This window comes from Pseudopipra pipra, chromosome 8, assembly GCF_036250125.1.
Source record: "Pseudopipra pipra isolate bDixPip1 chromosome 8, bDixPip1.hap1, whole genome shotgun sequence".
NCBI classification, from domain to species: domain Eukaryota; kingdom Metazoa; phylum Chordata; class Aves; order Passeriformes; family Pipridae; genus Pseudopipra; species Pseudopipra pipra.
Window position 1 is genome coordinate 29,120,812 of NC_087556.1, and position 17,321 is coordinate 29,138,132.

Here is a 17,321-nt window from a genome sequence, read left to right on the forward strand (position 1 = left end):
TGTTGTATGGAGGGTATGAGGGACCCCAATTCTCACCCCTGCTGTCCTGGGGGGTTTGCAGCTCCCTGGGGGTTTCTCTGCCATTGTTTGTGTAACAGCATCGTTAGTTCTCTCCTCTCAGAGGCATTTGTCCTCTATGGGATCGGTCTGCTCTCTCAAACAGCAGCACATTTGCCTTGTCCAGCACGCAGCTCTGGAGCTGGGATGTGCTTACCTGCCCTCGTACCAGTGCCTAAAGCCATTTCCTGTGGGATAGTTTGTACAGTGCTGCTGAGCACTTTGCCTAGTGGTAAATGTGTTGTGATGTAATCTTAGTTTGTGAGTTCTTTATTTTAATGCACAGCTAGTAAGTATTTTTATGGTGTGTGGGGGCTTTCCTTGGGACAAAGTATGCTCGCTGGGGTCCTGACCCGGTGTTTCTACCATCCTGCTGTTTTAAGCACAGATGCACAAACACCTCTGTAGGATTCAGGAATCACAGACTGCAAAATCTCATGCTGGAGACAACATTTTAATGCTAGATGAGATACATCTAGCCACGTGCATCAGTTTCTCAAGCAGAAATGATACGAAAAATTGGAAACTCATGGAGCAGCTCAGGAAAGCTGGTTTCTAAATCCATCCCTTGGGCTCTGGGAACATCTGGCTGAGGTCTCAGTACCCAGCGTGCCCCAGGGATCCCCATGTGTCAGGGATCTACAGGTACTGTGACTTTTCTCCTGAATGTGACTGATCACTGAAGCCTTGGATGGATCCTCAGATGGATGCTCTGGCAGTGGCAGCGCCCACGAGCTCTCCTTTTTGTATGAGACAAAGCACTTTGCAAGGTAAGAAGGTGGTGGAGCTTTGGAGGAGATGGGATAAGCCAGGCTGATAACAGATTAAGATATATGGGATGGTCTTTGAGAGACCTGCTGATCCCACAGGCAAGCAGGACACCACTGAGCCTTTTTTGGAGCTGTTTTTATTTTCTTTTTAAAAATTTGAGTTTAAGATCTTGGCTAATTTCTAGGCCCTTTCTCTTGCAAATTTTAATTAAGAATAAGTAGGTAAGTGGCTTGGATCTCTGACATGATTCCTTATTAAATTCATTCTCTCAGACTAGCTTTGATTCAATCAGAAATATTTAATGAGACTTCACCTGATGGGAACTCATTCCCTTAAGGCTGGGTCAATGTTTGAGGCTGGCAAGGGCACTGAGGAGGTGGGGTCCCTGCAAAGCCAGCACAAATCCTGTCTGGCATCAGGGCAGTGCAGAGGATGCTGTCTGTGCCAGGTCATCATTAGATGTCTGGGCTGCTGTGACTAACAGAGCCATGAATTATTCTCACTCTGTAGGACTGCTGGGTGAGCCTTGGCTGATCACGAGTCATGTGCTGGCTCCAGGAGAGAGCCTGTTTCTCCTTTAAAAAACTGGGATTTAAGTAAGTTTCATGGATGTCACCCCCTTTAGTCCCACCTCCCCTCAGCAAGCAAAATCATGCCAGTTTGGTGGTAAGTAAATGTGTACGGCACCTGTACTGTAATGGCTGCAGCAGGGAACCTGGGATTTGGATCCCACTGTGCCACCCTCACTGGGTACTGAAGGCCCAGGTCATCCTGCAAGAGGTCTGCTGATGCTCCCCTTAAAGTTAATTGGCTTCTTCAGCTTGGAAAACCCCTGCAGTCTTACTCTCTTCAATAGAAATAAATTAATTTGATTCATACCCAGGACAACTTACATAAATGTTCAGGCCAACTTCTCCACCAATATGAGATTTTTTTTTTTCTTCCTTTAAAAACTGGCACTTCTTAGTTGCAAATCAGTGTGCCCACTGGCAATCTTGATGTGCTAATCGGGAACCCCCGGGAGCTCTTATACGGTTGCTCCATGTATCCACAGGAAGAACTGTGGAGGTACTTAAGTGAGAAACTTGCTAAGAAAAATGGTTTGTAGCAGCAGTTTTCCCTCCAGAAGAATAGGGGCTTCTGCATGAGACACACTGCAGGCCCCAAGTGGCCTGGCTGCATTGTGTACAGGTGAGAATTACACTGGGAGTGACTAACAAAGCAGTGACTTTATCAGCTGGAGCTCATACCCAGGTGTTCTGAATCAGCCACAGGTGATGGGCAGGGCTGCTGGGAGGGAGGAACGCAACTGCTGCTGCTGCCCATTGAGTGCACAAAACCAGCCACCCTAAATGGAGTTGTGCTTTGGGAATTCCTGTGCTCCGAGGCTGGCAGGACACTAACAGCCTCACTGGCAGGTTTGTGTCAGTGGGTGGGCTAGGGGAGACCTTCCCCAGGATTTTGTGCCATAGCTACACTGCCTTCCCAAACTTTCTGCAGGAGTGGAACTAGTGGTCGTACAGCCACCAAAAGGTATTTCACAGAAGTGTCTGGTGTCCAAAGACTGGCCTCAACCACCTTCTTTACTAACTTTTTTCCTTCGTTTCCAGCTAAAGCTCATCCTGGTTCTCAGTGATTGCAGCAGGCGCTAAGCCTGCACACAGTTGCTATCTAGTGGCCAGAGGAAGGTAGTGGAAGCATTTTTCACGGCTGGTTCTGTGGAAGACGGCTGTCTATGGAGATACAGGCAGGAATCCATTACATATATTCATACAAATTGTTGAGGTAACTACTATTTTTCATTGTGTTAGATCTTTGAAAATTGTTTTACTTCATGTTGCAATCACAGAGGAATAAATTATTTAAGCTATAGTCCATTGCAGTTGTAGGCTGCATAGCTAAGGAACTTCATAGGAACTAATAGTGTTGGGGTTTGATATACTTGAAATCTGCTGAAAAGTAGAGCAGGGACAAGCCACATTACAAAGAAAAACACTGATAACATAATATACTCAACATTTTATTATAAAACCCTCTAAAGCGCCACTTGATAGGTCACAGTTACAACAAAGGAAATGCCTTGAGTTAGGAAAACAATGGGGAGGCAGAGACATTGTTTAACATTTCTTGTTTTGGGGAAGTGTGTTGTTCAGGCCTTGCCTATGTTTACCATCCCCTGATGGAGACATCCCAGCAGGATCACTGAAGCTGACTGGGCTGTGGAGGTGAAAGTGGAGCTGTTCTCCTCCATTGCTGTCTCAGTACCACTGTGAAATGTCTGGACAACTTCTGGAGGATGACAGCGGGTGTATGGTGAGGGCATGGTACTACATGTATATTTAGTGTGTAGAGAGGGTCTCTTGCCAGTTCATCATGGGTCAAAACAAAGGCTTCATGTGTCTGTGGCCTTCCTGTGCTGTGGAGAGAGAAATCCCCAGGGTCCTGAACTAGAAGATTCAGTGGTTTATTTGTATGAATTTTTCCTACGTGCAAAACCTTTCACGGGGACAACCTGACAGCTGGGGCTGATACAACTACTCCTGAGGTCTGGAATTAGCAATTTCTCCATCTGACCACAGTGGACACTTTTAAAGTAAAAAAAAACAACATGTGAGCAAGTTCTCTTTTTTTGCTTCCAGGTACCCTGACCAAGTGCTTTGTTGCACCCTGGCTCTATGGCCATGGCCAGCAAGTCCAGAACCCCTTCTGGGCACATTCTCACTCACCCCAGTGCCACCACCAGCTCTAGATGTCACAGCTCTGTGCAACCCCCCGGCTGTTTGGCCTTTGTGTGGAGAAGGAACATCCCTTTAGAGGTCATCTCAAGCCTGTCAAAGATTTTCAAGGGTGAGGAAGGTAAAACATTTTTCCTGTCTGCCTTTACCCTGACTCTGGGTGCTGCTCACTGGTGTAGCTACAGGACTCCAGGAAGAACCCAGCCAGGGAACTGGTGCTGCTTTAACTTTGTAGGGTTGGAAAACACTTCCAGCCCTGTACAGCCAACCCAGTTACTGAGCCTGGGCTCCAGGGCTGAAGGACGATTAGAAGAGACAGGCAGAGGTGTCCCCAGGCCATCAGAGATGACAGCAGGCTACAGGGAGGAGAGTGTGCATAGATTGGTGCCAACCCGCCCCCCCTTCAAATTTCACTGTCTCTAAGTTTAGCAGTTTCAAATATCCGACATTTTCATTAGAAAGCGTGGCTAGGCCAGAGAGGTGTGGGCTTTGTGGGCCACACTGCCAGGCCCCAGTGTTTAATAATTTGGAAATAAGGGTGATAGCACCAAGATGGCCAGCAGCTCACCAGAGATGTGGCAGTGCAGCCTCACTGCAGGGCAGGCTGCTCAGCCCTGCCTGTGTGGAGGGGCCCCTTCTGCACAGGGGTGTCTCCAGCAGATTGTACAGCTGCAGCTCTGTGAGGATCAGAGACCATTACAGCAGGGGCAGGAGGATGTGGACAGCTTTACCTCCCCTCTCCTGGGAAAGGGCAAGCCCTGAAGGATACACTGAGATCCACCTTTCCAAGAAAAGAGCTGAGCAGGCCTTCAAATATGATTTCTCTTTTTTTTTTTTTTTTTTCCCCAGACCAAACTCCTCAGGTGATGGAGACCAAGATCTTCAAGAAAATTAACCGAATCTGCTTCGCAGACCTTCTTTGCCCAGAGCTCTTGGTGCTGCCAGTCTGCAACACAACTTACAGCATGAGAAGGTGACCAGCTCAATACTCTGGCAAATCTGCAGCTGGTAGGAGTAAGCAAATGCTGGAATGCACCAGGACACTGATTAAAAGGCCCTGGACAGGCTTCTGTGTGCTTCTCATTCATGTTTCAAGCATTGCTCAGGTGTGGGAATCATCCTTGACTGAAGGCTGGATGAAATGCAGCTGAATGATGACTGGCAGCAAGGCAGGGGAGACTTTAGTTGACTGCAATTTACCGGGATAGGTTGAAACTCACCAGGGTATAAAGAATAGCAGAGGCCCCTTCTGAACCCACTACAGTCACTAATATAGAAACCTTAATAACTCATTGATAAACCTTCAGAGTAGAAATACACAAACCACCCCTATGTACAGTAACATTCTTGTTTACATCAGCTGGGTTAGGACTTTGATGGAAGGATTGCCACTGGTTGTTATTGTTTTAGCTACGTGATTGGGATTTGTCTGGAAAAGAGCAAGATCATTTGGGATAACTCGTTTTGGCAGCTGTTGAGTCCATTGCTGCATCTGAGGAGTTGGCGCGACGTGGAGGAGGTGCCTGGTGTGTGGTTGTGTTGCACACCCAACCTCCACCTACAGATGGTTGAATCCTCTGGGCCATGCACGGGCAATTCGAGTCTTTAGTCCATCTCTGAAAAACATGCTTCTAACTAGCTCCCTTTTTCTCCCATTCCTGCCAAGGAATAAAGGCAAATTAGTCAAAATGCAAATCTGGCAAGCCACAGTAGCTGTAATGCGCACAGGATCAACGTGATCATCTGGTGCCTCAGTGGTTTTGGCTGCAGGATATCTCTTCATTATAAGCAATACACATATTTATTCATTACATTGCAGGCAAAGCAAACCCAGGTGAAAAGACTGGAGGAAAACCAGGCTGATGTGCTCTGAATGGTTCTTGGTCAGGGGTGCTTCCCAAGATATGAGACCTCCCACAACCCCCTCCCATCACAGCCCATCTGCTCCACTGCAAGGAGGGAAAAGCAGTGGCTGTCCCAGATGGATTTTTCTCCTGTACAACTGATGTGTTACCTTAGCTTTCTGTAGGACTGTTCCCTTCCCCGTGACCATGACAGATAAAGGCCGGTTTTTTAAAGCCGTTGCTGAGTTGACGGGTGAGTTCTCTGCGCTGTTTGCTGGGCTGGCACTTTTTACCTGAATGTACAATAAAAATCAGAGAGATAATGATGACTACAAATTACTGAGAAAGATTGCTGCCTTTTCCCACTTCTCCCACCATTTCCTAGTTACAGTCTAATCTATGTACTGAGGCACATTGTTTCAGTGACGTGCCAATTTCAAAACACCACCAGGATGTGTGTGTGTGGTGTGCTTGGGTGCTGAGGACTCAGGGAGAGGTCCAGAGCAAGGTTCAGGTGGTGAGCATCTCAATTTCATGGGAACCAAGTTCCCAAGAATGAATTTAAATGCCTGTAGCTCCTCCTTGGCTCAGCTGAGTGCAGAAGGAGCTGCGTCCAGACCTGCACAGTCCTGGAGGGTGTTGCTCAAGGCCAACAAAATTAAGCCACTCTCCTGAGCCCCAACCACCTTTCATGACTCCAACACTGCTGTTACCTCATTAGATGATTATTACATTATGTATGTTATATATAACGTAATACTTGTATAAAGTTATAGCATATATGTATTATCTAAGATTACATATTATAATACTGATGTATTATTAATTATTATTAAGCAGGCTCAGACAATGTGACTGCCTAGCTGCCAGAGAGCTGCTGTGCATCCCAGGGGTGCCCCCCACATACCCGTGGGGCTGCATTCTCCAGGTGTGTGGTGTCCACTGCGGTGCCCAGCGTTACTGGGCCAGACTCTGCCTTCTTCAGGTTCTCCTTCACCTCCACCAGGCTCAGCTCCAGGTCCACCCTCTGGCTTTCTTTCCTTTTGCATTCTTCGTCTATCTCCTTCAGCCTCTGCTCCAGGCTCTTGTCTGTGAAAGGAGGAGTATCGTGGTGCTTGCTGGGAACTTGGGGAGCTCATAAGGGGAGGAGGGACCAGGGCATGTCTTGTACATTTTCCTTATGTTTTGCCCTAAGAGAGACTGTGGCAGAGCAAGTTCTGGCCCTAGTGCAACCTGGGCTACATGGTTTGACTCAAAGCACCAAGTTCCCCCTCACCCTTCTGGTCCCAGGTTCATTGCTCCCCTCTTTCCCTGTGGTCCCTTGGCCCATTTCCACACATCACACCTTGCCCTGCTCTACCTGTGCTGCTCCCGAGCATTTCCTTCAGCTCCCGTCTCTCCTTGCGTAGCTGGGTGAGCTGAGCCCGGATTTCATCCTTCTCCTTCTCCAGTCGTTCCTTCTCCTCTGTGAACCGCTTCACCTCTGCCTCCGTCCTGTTCTTGCCCAGCTTGGTTTCCACTGCTGCTGCTGGAAACACAGCACATCAAAACAAGCTCAGCCAGGGGGAAAAAAGCAGGAGGGAAAACCTTTTCAGGTGCTTGGAAGCAACACACATGAGGGTCTGGAAAGTCAGCAACCAGGAGACTCATCAGCCCCTTGGGCACTGTAAAGCTGCTCTACAGCAGCAGCCAAACCACAGTATACCAACTCCCTCCAAGCCCCTGTTGCTGAGGCACTCCCTGGCCACTTGTGCAGCACACTCACCTGGCAGTGGCATCTTGGGCCGGTGTGCAGGCACCAGCTGGGGGCTGCCCGCTGGCACTGGGCCCGCTGGCACCTCGGGGGCTGGCTGGGGGAAGGCGATGCTCTGCTGCTGGGGCTGGATTTTGACAGCAGGCACTCGTGGCACCGCCTCCTCGGGCTCTGGCTTCTCTGGGTGTTTCTAGGGAGGGGAGATGAAGTCAGATGATGTGGTGGGGGGAGCTGGCTCACTGATTAAGCCTGGCCCTGCACCACAGTTTGGACAGTACCTGCTCCAAGGGCTCCATCGCCTTGGTACAGGGCTCAGCTTCCTTAGTCACGAGGGCTGTCTCAGCTGTGGTCTCAGCAGCAGCCTTGGTGGCAGCCCTTTCCAAAGATGGTGAGCTAAGGGGTGAAGGCTGGCATGACATCCTGCCAGCACAGTGGAGGAAGGACTTTACTGGGGTGAGATCCAGATACACTCTGTCTTGGTCCCCTTCCGATTTGCTCTCATTCTTGGGTACTTCTTCCTGCAAAAGGAGAATGTTCCCCGGAAAAGGGACCATCTGCTGCAATCAGAAGTACAAGAAGCATCTCGCTGCAAAGCAGCGGCATCTCACACAATCTGGAGTATTTTCCAAAAACCTTAGAGAAACTAAAACCCCATTGTCTAATTTATTCCATACAAGGCTTTTTGGTGTACTGAAGGAAAGCCCCCTCCTGCTCTCCTTCTTTAGGTTTCTAATAGTAGCAGCAGCCCCATGCAAGTATCTCACACCATTGTACATCCAGCAACCCCTGCTAGATTCTTTGCCTTTCCTGGGATAACAGTCCCTATTCCAGCATGACCCATCATTCTTGCCCTTACACACAGGACTTGGTCTTACAGGCAACAAAAAACCCACTATCTATTAAGAAATAATCCATGCTGTTTGCTGACAGAAACTGGGGGATTTTATCCCAGCTTTCTATAGCACCTTCCTGGAAACCGCTTTCCCATTCCCTAGCAACTCCTCTCCAGCATTTGCTTCTGCTCCATTGCAAAAGCCAGGATTTCCCCAGGGTCTGGGAATCCCCTTCATCACTGTTGGGAAAAACTTCCCCTTTCACTGCTGGCGACTCTCCATGGCCAGATGTTTGCCCGTGGTCCCCACAGAGCTCACTGCAGCAGGGCCTGTGCCTGTGGCACTGGACATCTTACCACAGGCAGGTCTGGCAGATCCACGTCATCGTACAGCTCCTCCTGCTGCACCCGGCCCTTGGGCAGGTTGTCGATGTAGGCGTTGGGCTCAGAGTACTTCCTCTGCATGAGGCTGTGAACAGGCAGCAGGACATCCCATCAGGAGGGATCAGACTTGCTGTGTGGCTCTGCAGTGCTGCATTTTGGGACGTCTTGGCACAGCAGTCCTGAGGTCTGGGCAGAGCCATGCAGACCAGATGCAGGAGATGAGAAGGCAGAGCCATACAAGCAGTGGGATCACTGCTCCTGTTGCCCGTTAAGCAGCGCCCACCCGAGTGGAGCTGCATTTCCCCTCCATGCTTTCCTTTCTCACCCAGCCCTCGGGCACAGCACCCCAGCAGCGCAATCACCCTGCCCCAGTGGCATGGTGAACTGGGGGGCTGCGTGCCCAGAGCCCTGCACCCCCCAGCCAAGCCACCCCACCAACCTGCCTTTGCAAGAGCCACCTGGTCATGTGGCCAAGCTGCAGCTCAGTCTAGATGCACCATGGTAGAACAGTAAGTGTTCTTATTGTCACACACTGAGCTTCTAAAGAAAGAGACTGAGCTGTAGCTGTGAATTCACCACCTGTTCCCACAGCAGCCAGCCTCCCACAAATGGACAGATTCCTGCTCAGGCTTGTTTCCCTCTACCAGCCCCATGCAGCCCCCAACCCATTACCACTGACATACAAGAAGGAATTCTTCGCAGCGCTCACAATGCAGGAAACTCTGTCAGCATCCACATAATCGTAGGTAAATTCCTCTGGGTCTGTTTTCGAACCTGATTCTGACAAGAGAAGGCCCAGCCAGTGGCCCATTTCCTCGGAGGACTTTGCCTATAGGGTGATCAGACAGACAGGACAGGCTGCTGCAGCAGTTTCTCTGCACTCACAAGGCTAAGGCTGGCTAAGCCTTGGGTAGGGAAGTAGGCTGGCAGTTCCCTGGGCTTCCAAGGGGAAAGATGAACTGCTGGGTATTTATAATATATCCGAGGGTGCTCTGCGTATGGACTGATTCACAAATTTGGCAGCTACATACATGCAGCTCTTTGCTTACCTCCTTCCTAAAATTTCTAGTCAGTTTGCATTTACCTTTCACTGGTGATAACTCAGCTGCCTACAAGAGTAAGAGAAGTCTCTGGGGCTGGAGATGCTGGCTGGGAACAGCTTTGGGTGCAGGTTTTATTTTGCGCCAGCAGAGTGCAGCAATGGGATTGCCAAAACAGACAGGCAAGGAGACCCAAGCCTGTGAGGTCCTGATGCCAGAGCCTAAACCCCTTCCAGGGCTTTTTGCACAAGGGGACAGGGGAAGTGAATTGTTTAAAGCATCGGAGAGAGTCCCTTGCTTTAACGTGGTCGAATTCCCAGCTGCGATGAGCAGTTTGACATTTTGCGACAGGAAGAGTTAAATAGTGTGCCTTCAAGTCGGCTCTAGCAAATAGCCATGTGCACCTCCTGGTAGCAGGGATTCTACCTGAAGCAAGAAGTGGGCTGATGCAGCCACCTTCTGCTTTGATTTGAGGAGTCAGAGCAGTGAGCACAAAGTAAAATTCAGGGCAAGGGAATATACATATATACACTTTCCAAACTGGAAAGCATATTTTAAGCTTTCAATCTGTTTTATTTAGCAGACTTCAGTCCCTGGGAAGCCTGCCAGCCAGCCAGTCTGTACATTGAGTCTGACATTGAGTCTGACATCCCAACAAAATACAGATTCTTCCATTCACAAAATGTAAATTTTCTCAGCACCTCTACTTTCACATCTGTAATTGGGCAAAATTTCTTAGATACAGACATACCCTGCACCAGAAGCTAAACAAAAACATCACGGCAAGCCCTCAAAGTCAGTTGTTTAGCTATAAATATTCCACCCACTGGAAAAATACAGGAAATTGCTCACATTGTCCACCTCCTACTATAATCATGCTGTCGTCAGAGAGAACTAAGATTAGAGATAAACAGTCCTGGATGCAGGCAAAGGAAAGTAACAGATGGAGATGAATTCACTTGCACTTTCAGGGGCAGATCCGTGATCAGTTTACTTGGGATGCATGACCCATGGCTTTGGGACTGCATTGTCAAAAGATGAAGTTCTCTGCTCCTCCCAACTACAGACTTAAATCCCTAAAGTGACATTTTTCTTATCTAACATTAACCATCTGGAATGCAGTCGACAGAACTTAAGTATTCAAAGAGAAAGATGGGCATCTCCAAAGGACCCTTCATCCCATTCTAAGATGAGTGCCCAAGATGAAGGCTGAATGGTCCTCTGGAGGCACCAGCATCAGACACAGCCTGGATTACCAGCTAGATGAGACACATCTTAGGTGACCACAGGCAGATGAACCCAAGTCCCACACTTCAGGTTCTGTTTTGCCGGACTGAGGGCTCCTCTGGAGGACCTCACTGGCATTTAGACCTACTAAGGTACCCAAGCTGATGACTTAAAGCAGAGCTTTCTTGGACATATACACCCTACCTCCAAAATGACCCGTTCTTCCCCGTTCTGCAGGATGCGGAAGGAGTAGAGATGATCAGGGCTTGGCTCTGGGATAATTTCACAACCTGCCAGACTTAAGGGCTGCTGAGCCAGTTTGCTTCGGTTCTTGTCCTGGTAGAAATGGAGGTGACCATCTTTTATCTGACACCAACGTGACTTCCACTGGCTGTTCACTAGCACATTCAGGTAACCTGCAAGCAAACAGAGCTTACTTAGACATATTTTCCATCCCTCCAGTTGAGAGAACCCAAATTCATTTGTGTGATGTCTAATGGGTAAGTTATGAGACCACTACACAACACAAAGCCACAGACAAAAATAAAGAGCAAAAGCAGAAGGACAAGCTGTCCTATCCATAGAAAACAGTGTGAAAACCAAAAATATTTTCAAAATGAGACTCTTGAAATTCAGCTTAGGTTTGGAGCAGCAAAGTTGGCTGCAGTGGTTGGACAAAGTTGGTCCTAGATTGTCAAATACCAGCTGGCCACACAACTCTCTCCCTGCGGACTCCCACAGCCTGGGCTGGTGTCAAGGAAGAGCAGCACAGATGCCCTCTGTGTGCATGTCTGGTATTACCTGCCCTTCCTCTTGGGTCACCCTGCTTATTGCCTGCCCTTGTAAGCCCAACAGTCACCTTAATGTGCAGGAGGCACCACAATCTGCTTGGATTTATTGGCAGGGACCAAGCAGACTGTGGCCTCTTTGCTGCCAACAGCAGGACAGTCTGGCACAGGCATGTTTGAGGAGGATGATGCCTGGTGCTCATCCTGCCCTGCACACTGAGATCCAGCCCTGAGACAGGTCCCTGCAGAGGGGCTCACGCTGCTACTTACTTGAAGTCTCCAAGGATCTCTCTGGGCTATCCATGGAGCTGGACTTTTTCCTCCCGAGGTTCATCAGGTTGCTCAGTTTCAGGCCAGTTGTGCCCTTCTTCTTAACTATCGGAAATGAAAAAGACACATGTGTGGCTTTCCCAGCTCACAGCCATACACACAGGCTGCTGTCCCAGCTGGGTGTCCTGCCCCAAAGCTGCCTGTACTGCTGTCCTGCACCCACAGCACAGACATCCCTTGCAGAGGGCAAACCTGTGACTCAGGGACAGGCTGTAATAGTCCCAAGCCCAGGGAGTCGACGAGCAAGATGCCACCAGTAAGCTCAGTTAGTGATTTGTTGAAGATTCTCATCTAAATTGCTTTAAACCTGGGTTAGCTCTGACCAAAGGCCAGTCACTGCAGGAACGGTGGGAAGGCTGCTTGCACAGGTCTTGCTGTGCAAATCTCCCTTCACTTTCTTATACTACAAAGAATTGAATTAAAAACCATTAACCATAAAAATTTACTGCATTCAGTCTTTTCTTCTATAAAACAGGGATGCAAGGTAGGGAGAGGGAAAATTTACGTCCAAAGAGCCTCTTCAGCATTTTCCTACTGAGCACATCAGTCAGCGTGTGCATAAGGTTCTGTCATCATCAGGGAATCCTGGTAAGACATTGACTTGGATTTTTTTAGTCCAGATTTTCCTTCCCACTATCATAACAAAATGACAAAGTCCAAGCATAGAGGGACTCAGCAGCTGAAGTCCATTTGCTGGGTGACTCCAGTGGGTTCACAGCATGGATTTATCTCTCTCCGATATAGAGATGGGTCCCACATCTTTCTAATAGACCATCTCCTCTTTTGCTGTACTTACCTGCCCCAGCTTATATTACACCTTCACACTAGAGCTTCACCCTAGTGTGAAGGTGTAAGTCTCCCATTGGAGGCAGCTCAGCATTTCACAAAGGACTCTATGTTTCTCTGCAGACATCTCTGAGGAAAGTCACTTCAGCTGGCAGTTCTGCCATCTCAAACTGTCCCAGAGTGACTTGCTCAGAGACATGTAGAAACTCTGTGGTAGACCAGGTACCACATCCAGGCTTCTCAAGCCCTATCCTGATCCTGAGAAACCTCAACATCCACCTGTTACTTCACTATGAAAAATGAAGTCAAACAATCAAACTGAAATCAAATTCACAGGCAGTGAATGCACACACAGCTTTCACCCTGCATCAGGTCCATTTGAGGTGGCAGTGACAGAAAAAGCTACACAAACCCTCATGCAGGGTCAAGGGCCCATTCTCCCTGTCATTCCCAGGGTGAGGTTTTACCATCTTTTGTCTCAGCTGTCTCTGGGTGGCCATCCGTGCTGCTCCCGCTCTCAGAGGCTGCAGAGTATCTCTCAGATACCTCCACCTGTCAACAAACACCAGACACAAGCTCAGCAGATGCACGTTACCCATTCCTCCAGATAGAATGTGCCACAAGGACCTTTTTCCCCTCTCTTATATTACAAGGTCCCACCTTGTCTGTAGCAGATGCTTTCACCCACACATCCCCTGCTGGCTCCCTCTCACTGTGCCCTTCCCACTGTTCCTGAGCTCAGCATGGGCAGATCCAGCACACGCACCCCCCCCAGCTGGGCTCATCTCTGAGGTGACATGGTGGCACCACTGATGTCACACTTGGGCCTCCTACCCTGCAGCCTGGCTGGTAGGGGCATTTGACAGTCCCTGTAGGGGGCATGGGCAGAGGAACCAGCCAGGTGCCCAAACAGGTCCATTTTGGGTGTGCACCAGAGACTTACAAAAGTTTCTTTCTCCTCCCTCTGTTTTGAAACAAGCTGCTCATAGGGTAGTGTCACCTAAACCTGGATTAGAGATGGCCTAAGCCCTGGTGTCCAAGGGTCTATGTCCCTCTCAAAGCTCTTGGTGAACACAAACATCCCATTGGATGAGATAGCAGCTGCTGCCCTGTATGGTGGAGACCCACATGTTGAGTCAATCTGGGGGGAAAGATATGGCAACAAAATTAAGATTGCAAAGGAAAATTAAGATTGTTCCAATAATGCTCCTTTTCAGCAGCACAGGGGTCTGGTTACACTCATATCAGTCTTTGCTCAGGTAAAATTAGGGCACCTACACTGTTACTTATTGAAGGAACAGAGTTAAAAAGCCTAAGTGCTAGTTCTCTCTGTAGATACAAGATGTACCTTTGGGTAGCTGAGGCGCTGTGAATCTGGGATGTACTGGTTGCCTTCACTGCCTCCTTCGCACAGCAGACCACTGGTCTCCTGGATTACCTGTGCAGAAGGGGAAGCCATAGCCTGTCAGAGAGCTGCAGGATCTACAGGATCAATACTTCTCCCCCACCCAGCAGCCTGGGAAACCTGTGGTTTACAGTCCCTGCGACCCTGGGGTCTGTCCTGGTGTTGCAGCAGGCAGCCAGCAGGAACTGCTGGATCCAAGTCAGCTGGGAGAGGCTGCCAGCAAAGGCAGCTCCATCGTCTCGCTGCTGTCCTGGGCTCCACAAAGGCTCCTTCTGCTGCTGCCTCAGGGGAAGGGCCACCCCTGCCCTAAGCCAATTTATGCTGGGCACCCACGCCAGACATCTCCCCCATCACAGCAGTTGTGCTGGGAGGCCCCTACATGGACTCCAGCATGCTGAAGGTGGCAGGGAGCTGCAGGAAGAAGCTATCCCAGGACATGAAAATGAAGTGGATTATTTGTATAAAGGCTTGCAGCGAGGAAGGGAGCCAGAGCTCACAAGGACAGGGCTGAGATAAGCAATGGTCTCCCATCAAAGCATGGCAACACCAGCAGGGTAAGTCCTGAAAGTGTCACTGACCCTGAGCCACTGCTCTGCCTGGTCTTTACTCTGCAGCCCCAGCACAATGACGTCAGCATTCGTGGGAATGATCTTCAGCTTGTGCTCTTTCTTCTTCACTTGCTTTTCCTTGTGAATGACAGTGCAGCCCAGCAAATTCACGTCCAGCTGAGGGCTGTGGTCTTTGGAGCTCTTGTAGCACTGGGGAAGGAAGATGGGAGGGGGTGAGAGGCAGAGGAGGAGCCTTCGCTCTCACTCACCAGTGTGAACTCAACCCCGTAAGTGACTCAGTGCCAACTATATGCATTAAGTACACTGAACACAAAAAGGTCCTATAGTTTTTACAAAGCTGTGTCCTACAGAGACTACACACATATTTATGTGCATGCACATATAATCTGAAATACCTCTCACCACCAGAGGGTCAAGTATGTGGTCAGTCTGTGGGATAAGCATCCCTTCTGCTTAACCACCTCAAATAGTTTCCCCAAAAGCATCCCTAGGCATTTTGGGGAATTGGAATTTTGGCCACAAATGCACCCCTGTGCCTCCCTCAGCAGTCCCATGCCTACATTCCTTCTGAAAATGGAATGGAATCTCGAGGTCTCTGGGACACATTTTTTGAAACACTGTTTCTAGAAGTACTTTGCTTCTGCCAGCTTGTTAACATGGCCTGAGGTGCCACTTCCCTTCCCAGCTCACGTAAACAGATTGTTTTAGGCAGAGAATAGAGGATCTACCCACCAGCAACCTGGTGTCCTTGATAACACACAGCTGTTTTGCCCACTGTCCCAGCCACTTCTTTCTCCACAGGAAGGCACAGATGCGGGCATCCTTCATCAGCTCAATAGTGGCCTCCGTGGATGGCCACTGATGGGTTGCTGACTTGCCTTTGCTGCTCTCTTCTTCATCATAAGATTCATAGGAACTACTAATGGCTTCACCATCTTCTATAACAAAAGCAAAGCTCTATCATTAAATACATTTTTAGAATAACTCTGAGCCTAATGCTTTGCCTCAGCCATGCTCACACATGCAAAAGCTTCCAGTGCAGGGATGTGTCTTTTGAGGCTCTCCTACAGGAGGATAATAAATAGGAAAGTAACCCTCATAGATTCTTTTTTCTTTCTACCCCAATATGAATTTCATAGCAATATTTTGTGCCTAATAGCCTCCATTAGCAAACGCTCAAAAGACACTTTTCAGTTGACCACAAATTCGAGAACATTCCCTTAGACATTTTCTGATGTTTGCTGCTTCCTTCCCCCCCTCCAAAAAGATGCTTTTTACATTTTCCACTTCAAGTCAAACACAATTTTTAAGGCAACAGCAAACTACAATCAGCCCTTGTCCTCTGAATGTCAGAAGTACAAATGGTATTTGCAAGGCCATGCAGCAAGCAAGGATCTATTGCATTTGAGATGTCATTCCCCTTTCCTGGGCTAACAGGTCTCTCTCCCTACTCAGCATCTAAGGGACAGCAAGAGGCTTTGAAGTAATACACTGTTGCAGCAGCAATCCATTCTTAAAAGGACTGCTATGTTACTAGGATGAATTGGGATTTTCAATACCCAGATCTAATGTATTGTAGGTTATTGGAGTTTTCAGCTGATCATTGGTACCAGACTCATCAGAAACATTAAAAATGTTCCCTCTGACTGCAGGGGGATTTGCAATGCTCTGCTGGCATTTACAGTACAGCTCTTATTCACAAGATAAGCTCACAGAGCAAGATGGTAAGATTTGGGCAGCATCTGTGTAGGGTTTTGCATTCTTGCCCTACCAAACAGCACAGAGGAATATTGTTAAGTTACTCGCACTGGAATTTAATTTTGATTTTCACCATATCTTAATATCTACATAAAAGTAATATTATCAGATTGGTGCAAATTAAAAAGAGGAAAAGCAGTCAGAAAAGAGACAAAGAAAAAGAAACACATTAGGAGCTCCGGTGAAATACATTTCAGTTGGGTTTATTTGTTCTTAAAAGGAACTGAGATGCAGTAACAAAGCTACAGCCCCACTGAAATCTTACTCTATAACATCCCCTAAGTGATCAAAGCTGTATCAATTAAACTTATTAAAAAGCAAATACTCCTCCCTTTCAAAGTCTCTGAATGGAGCACACTACTGCCTCACCATCTCCAACTCTCCATCTTTTATGGGAGAGTTTATCCCCTTCCATGCATTCTCACTATGCAGACCTTGTCCACAGGCACCCTGTGCAGAAATTCAGATGAAGTAAAAGTGTTGAGGTTTCTCAACCCTACAAACACCAAGAAGCTGAACCTCTGCACTGTTAGGGACTTTTCCTTATGCAGCAGCAACGATGCCTAAGGGAACCTCATCTTCTAAATCTCCCTCTGTATCAACATGGGGCTATTGCTAACTGCCCCTCTGGCCCCTTTTGGGAGTCTCTGGTGTCCCTCATCGAGGCATAAGGTCTCAGGCTGCCACCTTTCTCCTGGGGAAATGGCAGTTTTCTTCCATGCTCTCAGTGAGAGTCCTGGCTGCTCTTTTGTGCATCAACCACAACCACAAGTGCAGTTTCTCAAGAGATGAACTCCTCTCTACTTGAAGAATTGCAGTCGTTGCTGGCCTGGTGACACGGCTATGGCCTCATGATGGAAAGGCATTTACCAGGATGTGTAACAAGGCAAACTGGGCCAAACTTTGCCTGGGTGACTTGACACAACACTGTTGTTCACTACTAAGGCTCATGCAGTCCCATGTCATCAGTGCAGCCATGATCTGGGTGTCTTTACCTAAATCCACTTCTCCTTTTCTGTTTGTCTTCCCATGGCCTCCCAGG

General features: G+C 48.4%; 1 protein-coding gene across 6 annotated transcripts in view; it reads right to left on the minus strand.

Annotated features, from left to right (window-relative positions):
• Window positions 1-2,835: 2,835 nt before the first annotated feature.
• The window catches only part of AFAP1L2 (actin filament associated protein 1 like 2), a 71,259-nt gene continuing 56,773 nt past the window's right edge, over window positions 2,836-17,321 (minus strand). For 2 of the 6 annotated variants that reach the window (XM_064663386.1, XM_064663390.1), the window contains 14 exons: window positions 15,254-15,459; window positions 14,531-14,710; window positions 13,896-13,985; window positions 13,015-13,099; window positions 11,702-11,806; window positions 10,848-11,059; window positions 9,060-9,205; window positions 8,350-8,461; window positions 7,439-7,678; window positions 7,173-7,350; window positions 6,768-6,935; window positions 6,315-6,496; window positions 5,578-5,700; window positions 2,836-5,221 (listed from right to left, as the gene is read on the minus strand). In XM_064663386.1, the coding sequence (XP_064519456.1) occupies window positions 5,195-5,221; window positions 5,578-5,700; window positions 6,315-6,496; window positions 6,768-6,935; window positions 7,173-7,350; window positions 7,439-7,678; window positions 8,350-8,461; window positions 9,060-9,205; window positions 10,848-11,059; window positions 11,702-11,806; window positions 13,015-13,099; window positions 13,896-13,985; window positions 14,531-14,710; window positions 15,254-15,459 (2,054 nt within the window). In that variant the 3' untranslated portion in view covers window positions 2,836-5,194. Of the gene's footprint in view, window positions 5,222-5,577; window positions 5,701-6,314; window positions 6,497-6,752; window positions 6,936-7,172; window positions 7,351-7,438; window positions 7,679-8,349; window positions 8,462-9,059; window positions 9,206-10,847; window positions 11,060-11,701; window positions 11,807-13,014; window positions 13,100-13,895; window positions 13,986-14,530; window positions 14,711-15,253; window positions 15,460-17,321 lie in introns of all 6 variants that reach the window. The other 4 variants (XM_064663385.1, XM_064663389.1, XM_064663384.1 and 1 more) reach the window with 2 other exon arrangements.